The sequence below is a fragment of the Mustela erminea genome, chromosome 16, assembly GCF_009829155.1.
Source record: "Mustela erminea isolate mMusErm1 chromosome 16, mMusErm1.Pri, whole genome shotgun sequence".
Lineage (NCBI taxonomy): Eukaryota > Metazoa > Chordata > Mammalia > Carnivora > Mustelidae > Mustela > Mustela erminea.
This window is the reverse complement of record NC_045629.1, coordinates 83944553-83961294: the sequence shown is the minus strand read 5'-3', so window position 1 is coordinate 83961294 and position 16742 is coordinate 83944553. Positions and strand designations below refer to the sequence as shown.

The 16742-nt window shown below is 54.9% G+C and overlaps 1 protein-coding gene across 1 annotated transcript; it reads right to left on the bottom strand.

Moving 5' to 3' along the window:
- Positions 1–1653: 1653 nt before the first annotated feature.
- LOC116574884 (ly-6/neurotoxin-like protein 1) lies at positions 1654–3514 on the bottom strand. Its single transcript, XM_032315831.1, has 3 exons — positions 3465–3514; positions 3037–3141; positions 1654–2385 (listed from the first exon to the last, which is right to left on the bottom strand). The coding sequence occupies exons 1-3, from the start codon at positions 3505–3507 to the stop codon at positions 2153–2155; spliced, it is 381 nt and encodes a 126-aa protein (XP_032171722.1). The 5' UTR covers positions 3508–3514; the 3' UTR covers positions 1654–2152.
- Between the last annotated feature and the right edge of the window lie 13228 nt (positions 3515–16742).

The window sequence follows — 16742 nt, the reverse complement described above, 5'->3', positions numbered from 1 at the left end:
CCGTCGCGGCCTTTCTGGGCGTTGCATCGTTGCTGCCGGTGTGCGGGGCCTGCCGTTCTCCATCTCACCGGCCCTTAACATCCACTGTAAGAGGCACGGTTACTAGCTTTGTCATACTGTGAAGTGAGGCAGCCGTCCCCGAGACCCCGTGGGGTCCGCTGATTCGCTCCAAGAGCTTCCAGAACTCACGAGAGCGGTCAGGCTCCCAGTTAGGCTCATCGCAGGGAAAGGACGCAGATTGCCCTCAGCCAGGGGCAGGGGCGCGCGGGCAGGGCCTGGGAGGGTCCGCACCGCCCTCTCCCCGTGGAGTCGCGGGCAGCGTGTGCTCTCCCGGCCCGAAGTGCCGGCTCGCACGAGTGCTGCCGGCCAGGGAAGCCCCCGCCTCCCCATCCAGGGTCTTTGTCCGGATCCCGTCACGCTGACCTGGTCGTCTTCCTGCGTGGCCGACCTCCGTCTCCAGCCCCTCGGGAGCCCGAGCTGACACTGTGTGGCCCAGAGCCCCGAAGAAACGGGACACTGGGCTCGGGATGTCCCCAGGCTCTGCGATGACCTCCCGAAGCGGAGGACCTATGCCGGCATTCCCTGGGGCGAGATTAAACATTCTACTCACAGGGACCTGCGCAGCTGTCTGGGCTGGACCTTCCAGCCGCTCGTGCTGGAGCAGCCCCTTCCCGTCTGTGGGATCCTGGTGAGTCTGAACTTGGACTTCAATGGGACCCTCCCTCCTCCTGTATAGTGGCCTGAATTGAGTCCTTCCCAAACTCCGAGGTTGAAGTGTTAAGCCTCAGGACCTCAGAAGGTGACTGTGTCTCGAGATGGTCCTACAGGTGCCCTAAACCTGTGTTATTGGTGTCCTGATAAGAAGGGGAAACCCGAAGACTATGTGAGAGTAGGGGGAGGAGACGCCGGCGGCCGCAGGACCAGGGGAGGCTAATCGCACTGGTCGCACTGGTAGCTGGTGATTTGTCACACCTGAGCTGACCAGCACTCAGACTCTCAGCAGGTCCCTTCACCAGACAAAGGACAATTAGAGTGACGTCTGATTCTCGGGGTGGGGGGGTGGGGGGGTGGGGGTGGTTTTGGGACTAAAGGAGAAAAGGAGCTGAGAGCCCCGCCCGGAGTGCCTTCTGCCCAGTGTTTGGTAAGGTCTTTGGGAAAAGCCCACCTCCCCCGGCTGTGTAGGGGGGGTCCATGGTGAGTACCCCCCGGCCTCCCACCGGCCACCCTCTCTGCCAGGCATCAACTTAGGGGTCTGAGTTCTGTCTGCAGGGCCTGAAATGGGCCAGTCCTGCCCAGTGCTCCCGCTGGTCCCTGGCCCTGCCTGGGACTCCTCCCCCGTTGCCTCAGGAGGAGGCGGCGGCTAACAGGCCACTGGACTCTGGCAAACTGATCCAGGCACCCCGGCTTGTGGCCACTTTGTCTCCAGAGGGCCCCCAAGTCACCTCTTCTCAGAGCACCCCGAGCACTTCCTGTCTGATGGCCTCAGTGCCACACGAATGACACACTGTATGGTTTGAAAGGTTTCGCGAGGCGCAGAGACCTCCCGGGAGAGCAGAGAACACGCCTCCGCCTGGGAGCCATGGCCACAGCCGGCACGAAGCTCGGCTTCAGGCTGGGTTCTCTTGAAGCAGACACTGAGGCAGGATTCCCATGTACGAGCTTTATTCCAGAGGCTCCTGGGGGACCCGTGAGGAAGCGAGGATTTGGACAGGGACGGGAGGCACTGCGGGGAGGGCTTGTGACCCCCAGAGCCCCAGCCTGACCAGGGGCTCTGGGGTGTGAGTCAGGCCTCACTTTCTGCCCTTGAAAGCAACATCCTGGCTGTTGGGTCCTCCACCCAGGGCAAAGGACACTCCTCCCAGCACCACCAGGGTGGGGCGGCAGCTCCCAGAGGACAGGGGCAGGGCCGGTTTTGCTGAAGGGCCAGGGAGGACCCTCAGACAAAGTCAAAGACTGGGGGGTTCTCTGCATCGGCGTGCGGGGGGTGGGGACATCTGTCAGCCTTGAAGATTGGGGATGAGTTGGCGCAGTCCTTTGTGACCATCCCGCCCAGTCCCCCACCTCCCCAGGCTCCGTCCTCCATGGATGTGCTCACAGACAGTTGGATGGGGACAGGGGCTGTGCTGCCTCATGCACGTCCTGCGCCTCTGGGTCACAAGAAGGCCCCTGGGAGGGTGACGAGGACAGTGGCCACAAGCATGAGGCCCACGGTGGTGGTCCCTGGGCCCCAGTTCCCGGCTCCGTTACACAGGTCAGTGCTACAACAGTGTTGGAAGACCTGCATCTCCTTGATGTACGCTCTGGCTTTCACGGGCATGGGGTAGTCGCAGGACTCCACACAGCTCTTGGCCACTAAGGTGTACTTCCCGCCCAGCATGTCCATGCCTGTCGCACAGAAGAAACACCCAGAGGCTGCGGGTCTGCGAGCCATGCCTGGAACCTTCCTCCTGACCCCAGAATGGGCTCATTCTGGAGCCCCAGGCCCGAGAGCCCACGGATGGCACCCAGCCCAACAGCCCAGAGAGCCAGGCTGGCCACAGAGCCCCTGGCTGGACCCACGGTGGAGGGGTGCCCTCGAGGCCAGGATCTGGCTCACACTACAAAGCCACATTTGGATTTACAGGAAATCCCCTGGGGATTCTCATTCTGACATCCAGATTTTGGGGTTTTTTTGGTTTTGTTTTTTGTTTTTTGAGTGAGAGCTAGAGAGGGAGGGGCAGACTGAGAATGAGAATCCCAAGCTGGCGCTCCCCTGAGCGCGGAGCTCCAACCCCCCACCCTGAGACTGTGACCCCCAGAAGTGAAGAGTGAGACGCTCAAGGACGGAGCCACCCAGATGCCCCGGAACACAGGCTTTCTTTTTACAGAGTGACATGTGTCGCACCTCTGCCAGGTGGGGAAGTGGCCACCCCCCCACCCCCCGCCCCGGGCTGCCCTGTCCTGCTCCCCCAACCCCTGCCGAGGTCTTCACATCCCATCTACCCCTCTTGGCTTCTAGAAGGCAGAAGGGGGAAGAGCAGGAGGAGAGGGACTCACTTAGCTTCTCTGAAATGCAGGCTTGCGCGCGGCTGGGGCATTCTACAGGTCCTGAGCACGTGCTCCCTCCAGTGCTAGAGCAATTGTGGCATCTCAAGGCCCAGGCTGTGGGGGGACAGAGGCCAGCATCAACTGCCTGGTATGCCGAAGCCCCAGGGCCTGGCCACGGCAGGAAAGGAGGCAGGAAAGGAGGCAGAGCCCCGTCTGCTGCCCGGGACCTGGGATCCAGGACAGACCTGAGTGCAGAATCCAGGGGCTCCAGGGAGGAGGGACAGGTAAGGGAGGGGCAGGGAGGAGGACCCCCAGTGAGCCGGGGGAGGGGGTGGTCAGAAAGTACAGCAGAGGACACACGGCAGGCACTAGGAAGGGTGAGTCTGGGAAGAGGCGTCCCCCCCCATCCACCCCGTCACCCCGTCTCCCTGCCTCACCACCCTGGCACAGCAGGGCCACCAGCAGAACGAGAGCCTTCATCCTGACAGCGACCACCGCCCAGAGAGCTCGAGGCTGCGCTGGGCTGGCCCTTATGTAGCTGCCAGTCTCCTCCTCCTCAGTGGCTCCTGCCTCCAACCCTGCGGGTCACAGTCACGCCCCTGCAGCCGGGGCCAGACACACCCCCAGAGCAAAGGTCCTTTATCCCAGGCCCACACGGACGAGCGATCAAGACATCCCTTGGCGGTGCTTCCCACGTCCTGCGCTGAGGACAGAGACGAGGCGCTTGGGCTCACTAGTTCCTTCTGGGGTCTCTGGGTCAAAGGACGTGGAAGGAGGCAAGAGCCCAGAGCAGCCTCTCAGAAATGTGGAGGGCCTGGAAGCCTCCATATTTATCCTGCAGCTGGGAGTCACTGCCGCCGCGTCTGCCGATGAGACCCACGTGTCTGGCTGAAGAAAACGGTGCTTTAACGCGGCCTTGAGGACACGTGCTCTGATGAGCGGCCCCTTCTTCTGTGGCTGTGGAGGCCTGGGGCCCCTTGGGCAGAAACCCAAGCCCGCGTACCAGGGGTGCCCACGCAGCCTGGGTGCCTGTGGGCGCTCACAGACAGGAGTCCGTGCCATCCGTGGGAAGCATCGGGCGAGTGGCCCGGAGCTCAGCCTCACCAGCCTCCCTGCCAGGAGATGGAAGTCTGCGCCTCTGGGCGGCTGACAAGGCGGACCGGGTGAGCGGAGATCTTGAGACCCCGTGACCTGGCACTCAGCGACAGGGGGTCTTTGGTCCCCAGGAGGAAACGGAGGGAAGGAATATGAAGAAGGGGGTGTGGGAGCCTCTGCGGGGGGAGGAGTGCAGCCGTCCTCACTGGGAGGACCACAGCCGCCCGTGGGGCATAACACTGGCCAGACGGGAGGCGAAAGCCCAGAGCAGACGGACCACAGGGGGGGGCCACTGGGGTAGACTGGCCGGTTTTTGTTGGTTTGGGGGCCGTGAGGGGAAAAAAAGAGGGGCACCGTGGGGGCTACAGACAGGACTGTGTTCAATGGTACTGATGTGAGAAGGCAAAGAAATAAGCCGCCCACTTACCACTTAGGGAAGTCTCAGACCTTCTAAAAATCCTCCTGTATCTTTATAAAAAATCGGGCTGGGCCGCCTGGGTGGCTCAGTGGGTTGTGCGTCTGCCTTTGTCCCCGGTTGTGGTCCCAGGGTCCCGGGAAGGAGCCCCGCATCCAGCACCCTGTTCAGCGGGGAGCCTGCTTCCCCCGGTCCCCCTGCCTGCTGCTCCTGCAGCTGTGCGCTCACGGTCTCTCTCTGACAGATAAATAAAATATTTAAAAAAATAAAAAATCGTTTTACAGTATATAGAACATAAAATTTACTATTTTAACCATTGTTCACTAAGCACGATCACGCTGCTGTGCGACCTTCACCCAGGCACACCTCCAGATCCTTCCACCTTCCCGGGCCGACAGGGACGGACCGTCCCTTCCAACACGGGCTCCCCGCCCCTCCCCCACCTCCACGGCCGCGGGGAACCGCGTCCGCAGGTGCTTCGCGGGAGCGGCGTCCACAGGGCTTGCTTTCCCGGCCCCGGCCTGTCTCGCCGTCCTCCGGGTCCACCCGCGGTAGCAGGTGACGGCGTCTCCTCCTTCCTCTGCGGCAGCCCGACTGCATCGTGTCGGTCGGTCACCCGGCCGGAGGCGCGGCTGCTGCGGACGCGGGTGCGCGGCTCTCTCTGGGGGCCCTGCCCCTGCACCCCTGCCCCGAGCTCGGGCCTGCAAATCCAAAGGGGACTCCGGCCTAGGGTTTGGGGAGAATCCAGACCGTGTTCCGCAGCGGCGGCATCATTTTATGTCCCCGCCAGCAGCACATGGGCCCCGGTGCCCCGCGTCCTCGCCAACACTCGTGACTCGACCTCGCAGCAGCCATCCTAGCGGGTGGCACTCGTCCCTCTCCGTGCGCGGCTCCCCTTTCCCCATGGCTGTGGGTCAAGGGAGAGGGGTCGTGGTGGCTGCGGAGGTGGAGGGCTGCGGTCACTGTGACCCTGGGGAACATGGCTGCACATTGGCCTGGGATGAGGATGTGTTTGCTTACCTGCCCAGCTTTTCAGAGCCACTGTCTGAGCAGGAAATGTGCATCAGGACTCTGGCATTTACGGAAAATATTTAGTCTATTCCGGTAGCTTCTCAGTGTTCATTACGCAATGTGGCTTAATTACCACCTCTTCTGTATCTGAGGGTGTAAAAGTAGATGAGGCAGGCCAGTGACTTGCCCAGCATCATAAACCTGGTGGTGATAGAGTACCGACCTTTGGGCCCGTGGCTGACTCAGTCCACCAGGCCGCTAAGCTGTGACATTGCCCAGTGGTCCAGGATCTTCAGGGTGTGAGCGTTGCAAGACCAGAGCCTCAAGCAGGAGATCTGGGTGGGGTAGATTAGGAGGGTGAGGGGAAAGACCCTGCATTCTCAGGCTGGGCGAACGCGCTAACAAGATGGGGCTGTGGCTGGGCGTGCAGCGAGGGAGGGCTCCGGAGAGACGGTGATGCTTCCTGTCGGCAACTGGGGTCCGGGGCTTGGGAGAGAAAGACTGGCAGATGGCAGGTTCCCGGGTGAGTCATGGGAGGGGGTTGCTGGGTTCCATGGGAGGGGAAGAACCTGACACGCTGCAGCCCTCCCACCCCCACTCCCGGGCGGGACGTGTGTGACGTTCTCCGGGAATCTCACAACATCTTAATGTTAACAGCCTGTAAAAAGGGCAGAACGACCCTGGATGGCAAGGCCTCTGGCATCCCGGGTCTTGCAGGTCCTCGTTAGCAGATGGAAGTTCCGTTGACACCTCCCTTTCCCTTCTCTCCCCAACTCCATCACACATGCAGAACCTGCCCCCCTCACATCCCCGGGGATCATACATGAGAACCTGCCCCTCTCACATCCCCGGGGCAGCAGCTCTTCCCACAGGTCCTGTCCCCGGGCTTTAATAAGCCACCGTTTTGCACCAAAGATGTCTCAAGAATTCTTTCTGGGTCCTCGGCTCCAGACCTCACCCCCGTTGAACCTCACCTATATTCTAAAACTTCATCAAGACAAGGCCAGGAACCAGGTGCTGGGGGCTGTGGTCTTCCGTGAACGGAAAGAGAGATCAGGCAGGCAGCAGGTGCCTGTGTAGGATGGGCACATGCGGGTCCTTTGGGACAACGGTGTCATGTAAGGAATCTGGGCAAGTGCCTCCGGGGAGAGCAGCAGGTGCCCCCTGTGCTGGACGGAGGCCTCCGGGAGTCCTAGCTCACCCCTCTCCCCACTTCAAGATGGCTCCTGTTAGAAGACCCAGAGGCCAAGTGAGTTCCTGAAACTCCACTCTTCCTGGTTTCTGTGTCCTTGAAGCCCTGAAGGAAGAGGGTGGGGCCCTGGCCAGGTCTGATAAGCCAGGTGCTTGCTGCCCCGAGGCCCCGCTGTGCACGGGCTCGCATCACCAACAAGGAAGCGTCCCCCAAAAGCCCAGGTTTGGGGAGACCGCTGCTCTTGAGGCAGCACACAGCCCCCTCCTAACTGGAGCCTCCAGGGATGGGGGCAGCAGAGCGGGCAAAGACGGTCACCGCCAGGGCCCTGAGGGCGTAGCACCTGCTGTCCACTCTCAGGGCCTGGGGGTCGGAGGGTGCACACCCGAATCCGCTCCCCGGGCCCGCGCAGCCAGGAGGTCTCGCTGCAGAAGGGGTGACCCTCACGAGGGTTGGCAATGCAGGGACTGAGAAATGCTTCTTCAGAATGGCCTACGGCCTTGGCCTTGGTTGACAGCTGACGGTGGTGAGTGTTGCTTCTCTTCCTTGTCTCGTCTCCAAGGCCGCAATCCGGGGGGGGGGGGCTCTGCCAAACACTGTGGGGAGCATCTGAGCCGGTCCAGTGCTCCCAGATCCGCTGTGAGAGCCCTGAGTCACCCCGAGGACGTGTCTGTGCGTACACGCTCCCTGGCGCTCGGTGCGGACAGGCCGCCCTTCTGTCTGCTCCCTCTTTGCATCCGACTACTGGTTGTCCTCCCTCCTGGATGGTCCCCCCCGAAGAACAGACCGCGTTCGCCTCCTGCGGCTTTTAAGTGTGGAGGTCTCCGAACCGCCTGCTCCCCGGCGGGTGTTGTAGTGCCCGCTCACCCTCTGAAAGCGACAGTGTCCTCTTCTCTTTTCTTCATAGTTGTGTCCGAGGGCGAGGGGCTCCCCAAGGACACTCTTTGCTGAGTGTCATAAGTTGGGGGTCTAGTGTTCGTGACTCAGAGCCTGAGAGAGAGGCTCCTGCCGGCTGCATCTCCACCTCACTCGTCCCAGCGAGGGTCGTGGCTGCAGGGGGGCCCGTGGCCAGCGCTCTGCTCCCCAGCAGCACTCGCCCCCGTCTCTCTGCTCAAGGACAGGGTTCCAGGAGCTGCTCCTCTCACCGCTGTCCCCTTGGTAGAGCAGCGCCCCACTGGGGTATCAGCTGCGATGACGCCCTTCTCTTCCTGATGTCTCCTCCTGTCCAGCGAGTCCCCAACCCCATTTGTCTACTTTTATAGAAAAGTGGCCGAGAACCTTCTCTGTGTTCTGTGGCTGCTTCTCCTCTCGCTCCTGCTCTAGAAGTGTTCCCAGCCGTCACTCCACGAACACAACTGTGTTCATGTCCACCTGGGACCGCTGCGGTGCAAACCCAGGCATTGACTTCAGTCCCCGACTCACTCCTTGCCCACGCACTCAGTGCTGGGGGGCCCTCCTTCCTGCAGCACCCCCCCCCCCCACAGGAGGCCCCCAGCCCCACGCTGGCAGGGCCCCCAGCTTGGTTTTCAGACTTGGCTACCGAATTCCCTGGGGGCCTGTCTGGTGGCTTCACATATCTGTAAAAATGTATTTCCATGTCCTGGTTCCCCACTAAGGAAAAAAAGTCAAAACTTGGGAATAAGGTGAAAAGATTGACTTTATCGGAGAGAGGCTTGTTGTCCTCAGCGGAGCTCGGGCACCCTGTTCTCCCCCGCCCCTGGCCTCTACCCCCGCCTCAGCGCACACACCTCTCCCGCCCCATCTACGCGTTGACTCTCTGACTAGTGCGCAAAGTCCATGCAGAGAAGTTTGCGGTGGAGTCCGGCCTGTGCCCCAAACCCGCAAAATTACTTGGCGAACGGTGGGCGCTCAGTAAATACGTACTCACTGCTGCAGAGAGCTGCTGGTCGTGCGGCTCCTCAGGTACCACGAGTCGCGATGCCCTTCGGAGAGCCGCGTGTGCACACACGTGTGTGGGAGGGACAGAAAGAGAGAGGGGACATGGGACTGAGCAGCCGAGACCCCTCGGCCGGGTACTGCTGCTCTCACAGGTCCAAGGCCCGGTCCCTTCATGGGCTCTTCTCTCCGTAGAGGAAGATTAACAAGTACGTGTCGGACTGCACCAGTACGAAGGCAACAGCACTCCAGGCTGGGTTCACGACTCCATCGTGTGTATGATCACATCAGCGCTATTGTTATGACTCTTTCATTGTCGTTTACAAAAATTAAAATGAAAACATTTTCCCACAATATAACTCAGAGCATGGACCCCAGCCCTCCTTGGCCTGACGGGGAAGTGGACCTTGGGGGGTCTCGACTCCGTAAGCAGGATCTAATCCTTCAGTAGAGGACCAGGGGACTCTGGGGTCTTATCGGGGAGGAGTGTGCCCAGGGCATGGAGGAGTGGGAAGGGGGCAGTGGGGAGTGTTCCCCGGGCATGGAGGAGCACGGTGTGCTGGCTGGTCTCCTGTCTATGCCATGTCCCTCCTTCCAAGCAGCCCTCCCCTTCCATGCTGGCGGCTCTCCCAGATCTTACCGGGAAGGAAGGACCAGGATCTAGGCAGTCGGTGTTCTCTTGCCTTATCTTCAGAAGGACAGACAGCCTCTGAGCGGAAACAGATATGAATTTTATTCAGATAAGGGGAAGGCACGTCTTACCCAGGGCAGTTAGGAGAAGGAGAGCTGTAAACTTGATCTGTCCGAGCACCAGACCCTGGAGCCCTGGAGGCTCTGCCTAAGTGAGAGGCACAGGGGCACCAGGGGAGCTCCTGGACAGAGGTGCTGGGTGTGCCCGAAGTCTCTGTCAGGGGAACAGCCCAGACTGGACTCAGGGGTTACAGGGACTGAGCAGGGTGTGGGAGACACGTGTGCAGCTCTCCGCGGGTGGGTGGACGTGGGGTGGCATCAGGCCCTGGGGAGATGTTAGCCCTGTTTCCTAGGGGTGAGGGGCGGGCTGCTTGCTTCTTATTTCAACTGCTGTGGCAGGTAAGAACTGAAGGACAGGAGGCCTCATAGACCCCACTGAATCCCAGAGTCAGTCTTGGTCAGACCCAGCATCCTTCAGGTGGTCCAGCTGGGGTCAGTTTCCCCAGAGAGTTTCCTCCTCATGCACCCTGATCCCTGGCCTTCACCGGCAGGAAGGCCTCCCCATACCTGGCTTTGTGTGCCAGCCCAGGAGGACCTCTGGCCATGCAGTCACAGGGATGAGGGTGCTGATCCCCGCTGTCCCACCCATTAGCCTTATATCCTCAGGCAAAGAAAGATGTTTATATTTTGGGCTTCCATTTGCTGATTGTAAGGTAGAAGAATGACAGTCCCTCCTCCATAACCTTCTAGCTATGTGACTATCAGAAACTGCGGACCAGGTCACACCTGAGGGCTCAAGACTGCTCATGGTTGATACATGAAAGCAATATCATAACTACCATGGTTCTTACACGTTCAGTATGGTTTTACAGATGGAGGAAAAATCTTGGAGGCCAGGAGTTAAACCACTTCTCCAGGCTCCCAGAGTGGGAGCTCACTCTGCGGCTCAGGCTGCCCAGGCTGCCTTGGGCCATCAGGGAGCACGTTGGTTTCTGGAGGGAGCCTGGTGCTGGACAGGGATGCCTGGTGCTGGGCTTGACACAGTGCCCTTGGAATATACTGAAGGCTGAGAGGGACTGATCAGGAACGTTGACGAGGAACATGCATCACAGCTGGGAGCTGGTTGCATCCAGATGTTCCAAGTGACCCAGAGCTCTGTGCTGCAGGATATGGCTCTTGGGTTCTGTGGTCAGTGGCTGGTCACTGTGTCCACACGTAGCCGCCGCCGCTGCTGGGCTCACACTCATGGTGTATGCTCTGCAGAGTACCTCAGCTCCTGTTCCTTTCCCTTCTCTTCTTCAAAAGGAAGCTCTCCCAAAACTGAATCAGGAAGAAATAGAAAACCTGAACAGACCCATAACCTAAGGAGATTGAAGCAGTCATCAAAAATCTCCCAATAAACAAGAGTCCAGGGCCCGATAGCTTCCCAGGGAAATTGTAATAAACATTTAAAGAAGAATTAATACCTATTCTCCTGAAACTATTCCAAAAAATAGAAATGGAAGGAAAACTTCCAAACTCATTTTATGAGGCCAACATTATCTTGATCCCAAAACCAGACAAGGATCCCATCAAAAAAGAGAATTATAGACCGATAACCTTGATGAGCACAGATGTGAAAGTTCTCACCAAAATACTAGCCAATAGGATCCAACAGTACATTAAAAGGATTATTCACCACGACCAAGTGGGATTTATTTCAGGGCTGCAAGTTTGGTTCGACATCTGCAAATCAATCAATGTGATACAATACATTAAAAAAAGAAATAACAAGAACCATATGATACTCTCAATAGATGCAGAAAAAGCATTTGACAAAGCATAGCATCCTTTCTTGATCAAAACTCTTCACAGTGTAGGGATAGAGGGTACATACCTCAGTATCATCAAAGCCATCTATGAAAAACCCACCGTGAGTATCATTCTGAATGGAGAAAAACGGAGAGCTTTTCTGCTAAGGTCAGGAACACGGGAGGGATGCCCATTATCACCACTGCTAGTCAACATAGTACTAGAAGTCCCAGCCTAGGCAATCAGACAATAATAAGAAATAACAGGAGCCAAATTGGCAAAGAAGAAATCAAACTCTCAGGCTTTGCAGATGATATGTTACTTTATGCATAAACCCAAAAAATTCTATCCCAAAACTGCTAGAACTTATACAGGAATTCAGGAAAGTGTCAGGATATAAAATCAATTCGCAGAAATCAATTGCATTTCTATACACCAACAGCAAGACAGAACAAAGAGAATTTAAGGAGTCAGTCCCATTTACAGTTGCACCCAAAACCATAAGATACCTAGGAATAAACCTAACCAAAGAGGCAAAGAATCTGTACTCAGAAAACTATACAGTACTCATGAAAGAAATTGAGGAAGACACAAAGAAATGGAAAAATGTTCCATGCTCATGGATTGGAAGAACAAATACTGTGAAAATGTCTGTGCTACCTAAAGCAATCTATGCATATAATGCAATACCTACCAAAATACCATCCATTTTTTTCAAAGGAATAGAACAAATAATCCTAAAATTTATATGGAACCAGAAAAGGTCCCGAATAGCCAGAGAAACATTGAAAAAGAAAACCAAAGTTGGTGGCATCACAATTTCAGACTTCAAGCTCTATTACAAAGCTGTAATCATCAAGACAGTATGGTACTGGCACAAAAACAGACACATGGATCAATGGAACAGAGTAGAGAGCCCAGAAATGGACCCTCAACTTGATGATCAACTAATCTTCAATAAAGTGGGAAGGAATGTCCAGTCTCTTCAACAAATGGTGCTGGGAAAATTGGACAGCCACATGCAGAAGAATGAAACTGGACAACTTCTTTTTATTTATTTATTTATTTATTTATTTATTTATTTGACAGACAGAGATCACAAGCAGGCAGAGAGGCAGGCAGAGAGAGGGGGGGAAGCAGGGTCCCCAATGAGCAGAGAGGCCAATGTGGGGCTCAATCCCAGGACCCTGGGATCATGACCTGAGCTGAAGGCAGAGGCTTAACGCACTGAGCCACCCAGGTGCCCCGAAACTGAACCATTTCCTTACACCACACACAAAGAGACTCAAAATGGATGAAAGACCTCAATGTGAGACAGGAATCCAACAAAATCCTTGAGGAGAACACAGGCAGCAACCTCTTCGACCTCAGCCGCAGCAACATCTTCCTAGGAACATCGCCAAAGGCAAGGGAAGCAAGGGCAAAAATGAACTATTGGGACTTCATCAAGTTCAAAAGCTTTTGCAGAGCAAAGGAAACAGTCAACAAAACCAAAAGACAAATGAAAGAACTGGAAAAGATATTCACAAATGACATCAGATAAAGAGCTAGTATCCGAAATCTATAAAGAACTTATCAAGCTCAACACCCAAAGAACAAATAATCCAATCAAGAAATGGGCAGAGGACATGAACAGACCTTTCTGCAAAGAAGACATCCAGATGGCCAACAGACACATGAAAAAGTGCTCCACATCACTCGGCATCAGGGAAATACAAATCCAAACCACAATGAGATCCCACCTCACACCAGTCAGAATGGCTAAAATCAACAAGTCAGGAAATGACAGATGCTGGCGAGGATGTGGAGAAAGGGGAACCGTCCTACACCGTTGGTGGGAATGCAAGCTGGTGCAGCCACTCTGGAAAAAACATGGAGTTAACTTAAAAAGTTGAAAATAGAGCTACCCTATGACCCAGCAATGCACTACTGGGTATTTACCCTAAAGATACAAATGTAGTGATGTGGAGAGCCATCCAGCAGATGCAAGGAGTCACGTAGACGAAAATGCCTGAGATTAAGGAAGTGAGAATGATTGGCTAGGTAGGGTATGGGTGCGCTCGTGGCTGATGCATGAACAGCACCAGGAGCCAAGAGAGAAATGCATGATTACTGCTTGAGAACAATAGAGCCCTCTGTGGTTACATAAGGGTTCACGAGGAGACCGAGTGCACAGGGCAGTGACTAGATAACTGGGCTGGACCGCCTACATGTATATATTGCCAGAACTTGCTTGAGAGAGAGATAGAAGTAGAAGTAGAAGTAGTAGTAGTAGTAGTAGTAGAGACGCTAATAGAAACCCTAATAAAGAAGTTTGCTCCTCATCACGTTTGCGGGTCGTTCTTGCTGGCGAGAGCGACAACTGGTGCCGACAACCCGGGAAACTGTCTGCATCGCAAAACGGAGATTGAGATAGAGCAACGATAAGGTAAGGAGTGCACCTATTTCTGTCTAGTGAGTGACAGGGAAAGTTCCTAGGATTAGGACAATACAAGTGAAAGTTTCCTCAGGATGGGGAACGAGCTTAGTAGACGTAGAATGGAAGATCCCCTAAAAGACGTTCTCAAGATGAACGGTACCCCCTTAAAGGCAAAAACAGCCCGAGCCTTTTTAAAAGAAGTAGCAGAGATTGCCCCCTGGTTTATAGAAGAAGGGCTCCTAAATGTGCCACAATGGGAACACCTGGGCGAGGACTTAAAACTCTGTCCCTCTACATCCCCGGGGACTCTCGCCGTGTGGTCCCTGGTGAAAGTATGTTTGCATTCCCCCCGAGAGCCCCTGCAGCGAGCAGTACTACAGGGAGGGGAAGTTTTTGAGCAAGTGAAAGAAGAATCCCGTAAGGGCTCCTCCCGAGACTCTGACCTTGAAAGCGAAAGCTCAGAAGGGATGTCAGAAAGCGAGTTGCAGGAGCTAGGAAAGGTAGAGGCAAACAACAAGAAGGAGGAATCTCCCGGTCTCCAGACAGACTTGGGAGCCATGAGGCAACGACTTGAGGATAAAGAGGTGGAATTGCAAAAGGTATTAGGAGAGTTAAGAGTGCAGGGAGAAGTAATGGCGCAGCTGAGAGCAGGGGTGGAAGCCGCAGTTGTGGCACAATCGAAATTAAAAATGAAAGTTACGCCGCTTCCGCATTCTAGCCCCACAGCGCCACCCCATGAGTGGCCCCCGCCTTATAAACCCAGCTGCACCAAGACGTGCTATTGTTCGGGCTGCGCCGCGGAGAATTGGAGAGAGGTCCTTGGCCCGGGAAAAGGCTTTTTTCCAGTGTTAGAAGATCAGAATCAGCAGAGGTACCACCAGCCACTAGATTTTAAGTTGGTAAAGCAGCTGAAGGAGGCAGTTAGCAGCTATGGGCCCCAGGCAGCCTTTACGGTCTCCCTTGTGGAGTCGCTGGGAGCACTCTACCTCGCTCCCGAGGATTGGGCCAACTTGACCAGGGCGGTATTAAGTGGAGGACAATATCTAGAATGGAAAATCCAAAATCAGGACAATTGTCTGGACACAGCACGGAGAAATGCAGCCGCAGGTAACCCGCAATGGAATTTGGAAATGCTGACAGGCACGGGGCCATACCTCGGGGCCCAAGTGCAGAGTACATACCCCCCTGCGGTGTATCAACAGATAGCCACGGCGACCCTCAGGGCTTGGAAGACTCTGAGAGGGGCAGGAGACTTGCAAGGCCAATTATCCAAACCCGACCCGGTGCTTAGATGGCACCGAGGTTCCCTTTGTGTTTTCCCACAGGATGCGCCTGCTCCACTCTGGGTGCCGGAGTGGAACCTGTGGAGGATGCTGCTAATGATGATGATAGCAACGACGACCGTCCTGCAACCTGTCCCCGTGAAGGCGGAGTCAATTCAACTGTGGCCGAGACAAGAGACTGCCCAGCCTCAAGCCCTTCTTCAAATGGCTCAGCATAGAGTGCAATCTTCTCACCCTAACTCATGTTTGTTACTGACGCTTAAAGCTTTGTGAGCTCTTTATTCTCTCACTTCCCTGACGCACGCATGGTATGTTGTAGTAACAATTGTAGGAGTACTAGTGGTAATTGTTCTTTTCATGTGCCTCCTGCCTTGTGCACTTAAAATTATACTCGCAGAAGTTTATAAGGTAAAAGCTATCGTACGTAACCACCAGTTAATCACTCGCAATAGGCTCAAAGTACCACCTTGAATGCCACTCAAGTATCTCTTGACTCCGTCAGCAATTGGGTTAGTATGTCATAACAATCAGTCTCATTCCTCAAAACCTGGGCAGGCATAAGAGCCCTGATCATGTTGATGATTCTGGCTCAAGTACTCCTTCTAATATGCATCTGTAGAATTGCGCGACAACAGCGGCTATAGCAACGGGCTTTGGTCTAAGCCATGATGGCTCTGGAGGCTGGTACCTCCCCCCAAATATGGCTTAGTATGCTGGATCGGTAGCCAGAGACGGGTAAGACTGATCCCTCACCATAGCAACCTAAGACAGGGGCTCTTCGACCAGGGGGAGTACCCGATGACGGGTAAGCATGTGTGCTGAGGATTGGCAACCTAAGACAGGCACGATCCCTGCCATATAAACAAATAAAAAAGGGGGAGCTGTGGAGAGCCATCCAGCAGATGCAAGGAGTCACGTAGACGAAAATGCCTGAGATTAAGGAAGTGAGAATGATTGGCTAGGTAGGGTATGGGTGCGCTCGTGGCTGATGCATGAACAGCACCAGGAGCCAAGAGAGAAATGCATGATTACTGCTTGAGAACAATAGAGCCCTCTGTGGTTACATAAGGGTTCACGAGGAGACCGAGTGCACAGGGCAGTGACTAGATAACTGGGCTGGACCGCCTACATGTATATATTGCCAGAACTTGCTTGAGAGAGAGATAGAAGTAGAAGTAGAAGTAGTAGTAGTAGTAGTAGTAGAGACGCTAATAGAAACCCTAATAAAGAAGTTTGCTCCTCATCACGTTTGCGGGTCGTTCTTGCTGGCGAGAGCGACATAGTGATCTGAAGGGACACGTGCACCCGAATGTTTATAGCAGCAACGTCCACAATCGCCAAACTATGGAAAGAGCCTAGATGTCCATCAACAGATGAATGGATAAACATATGGTGTATATATACAATTGGATACTATGCAGCCATCAAAAGAAATGAAATCTTGCCATTTGCGATGACGTGGATGGAACAAGAGGGTATTATGCTTAGCGAAATAAGTCAATCAGAGAAAGACAATTATCACATGATATCTCTGATTTGAGGAATTCGAGAGGCAGAGGGGGGATTATGGGGGGCAGGAAAGGAAAAAATGAAACAAGATGGGATCAGGATGGAGACAAAGCATAAGAGACTCTGAATCTCACACAAATAACTGAGGGCTGCTGGGGGGTGGGGGGTGGGGAGAGGGTGGTTGGGTTATGGACATTGGAACATTGGGGAGGGTCTGTGCTATGGTGAGTGCTGTGAAGTGTGTAAGCCTGAAGATTCACAGACCTGTACCCTGGGGCAAATAATACATTATATGTTAATAAAAATAATTAATAAAAAAAAAAAGGAAGCTCTCCACCCCCCGTGGGGCAGGCTGGAACTCGTGAGCCTGCCAAACATTTCCCCCTTTCCCAACTTTCCTTTTTTCTATTTAAAAAA

Excerpts from the sequence above, each read along its gene's own strand:
- LOC116574884 (XM_032315831.1), bottom strand. The coding sequence starts at position 3,507 with ATGAAGGCTCTCGTTCTGCTGGTGGCCCTGCTGTGCCAGGGTG. Across the intron at positions 3,142-3,464 it reads GGCCCTGCTGTGCCAGGGTG|CCTGGGCCTTGAGATGCCAC; the intron begins GTGAGGCAGGGA and ends GTCCCCCCACAG. Across the intron at positions 2,386-3,036 it reads CTGCATTTCAGAGAAGCTAA|GCATGGACATGCTGGGCGGG; the intron begins GTGAGTCCCTCT and ends TCTGTGCGACAG.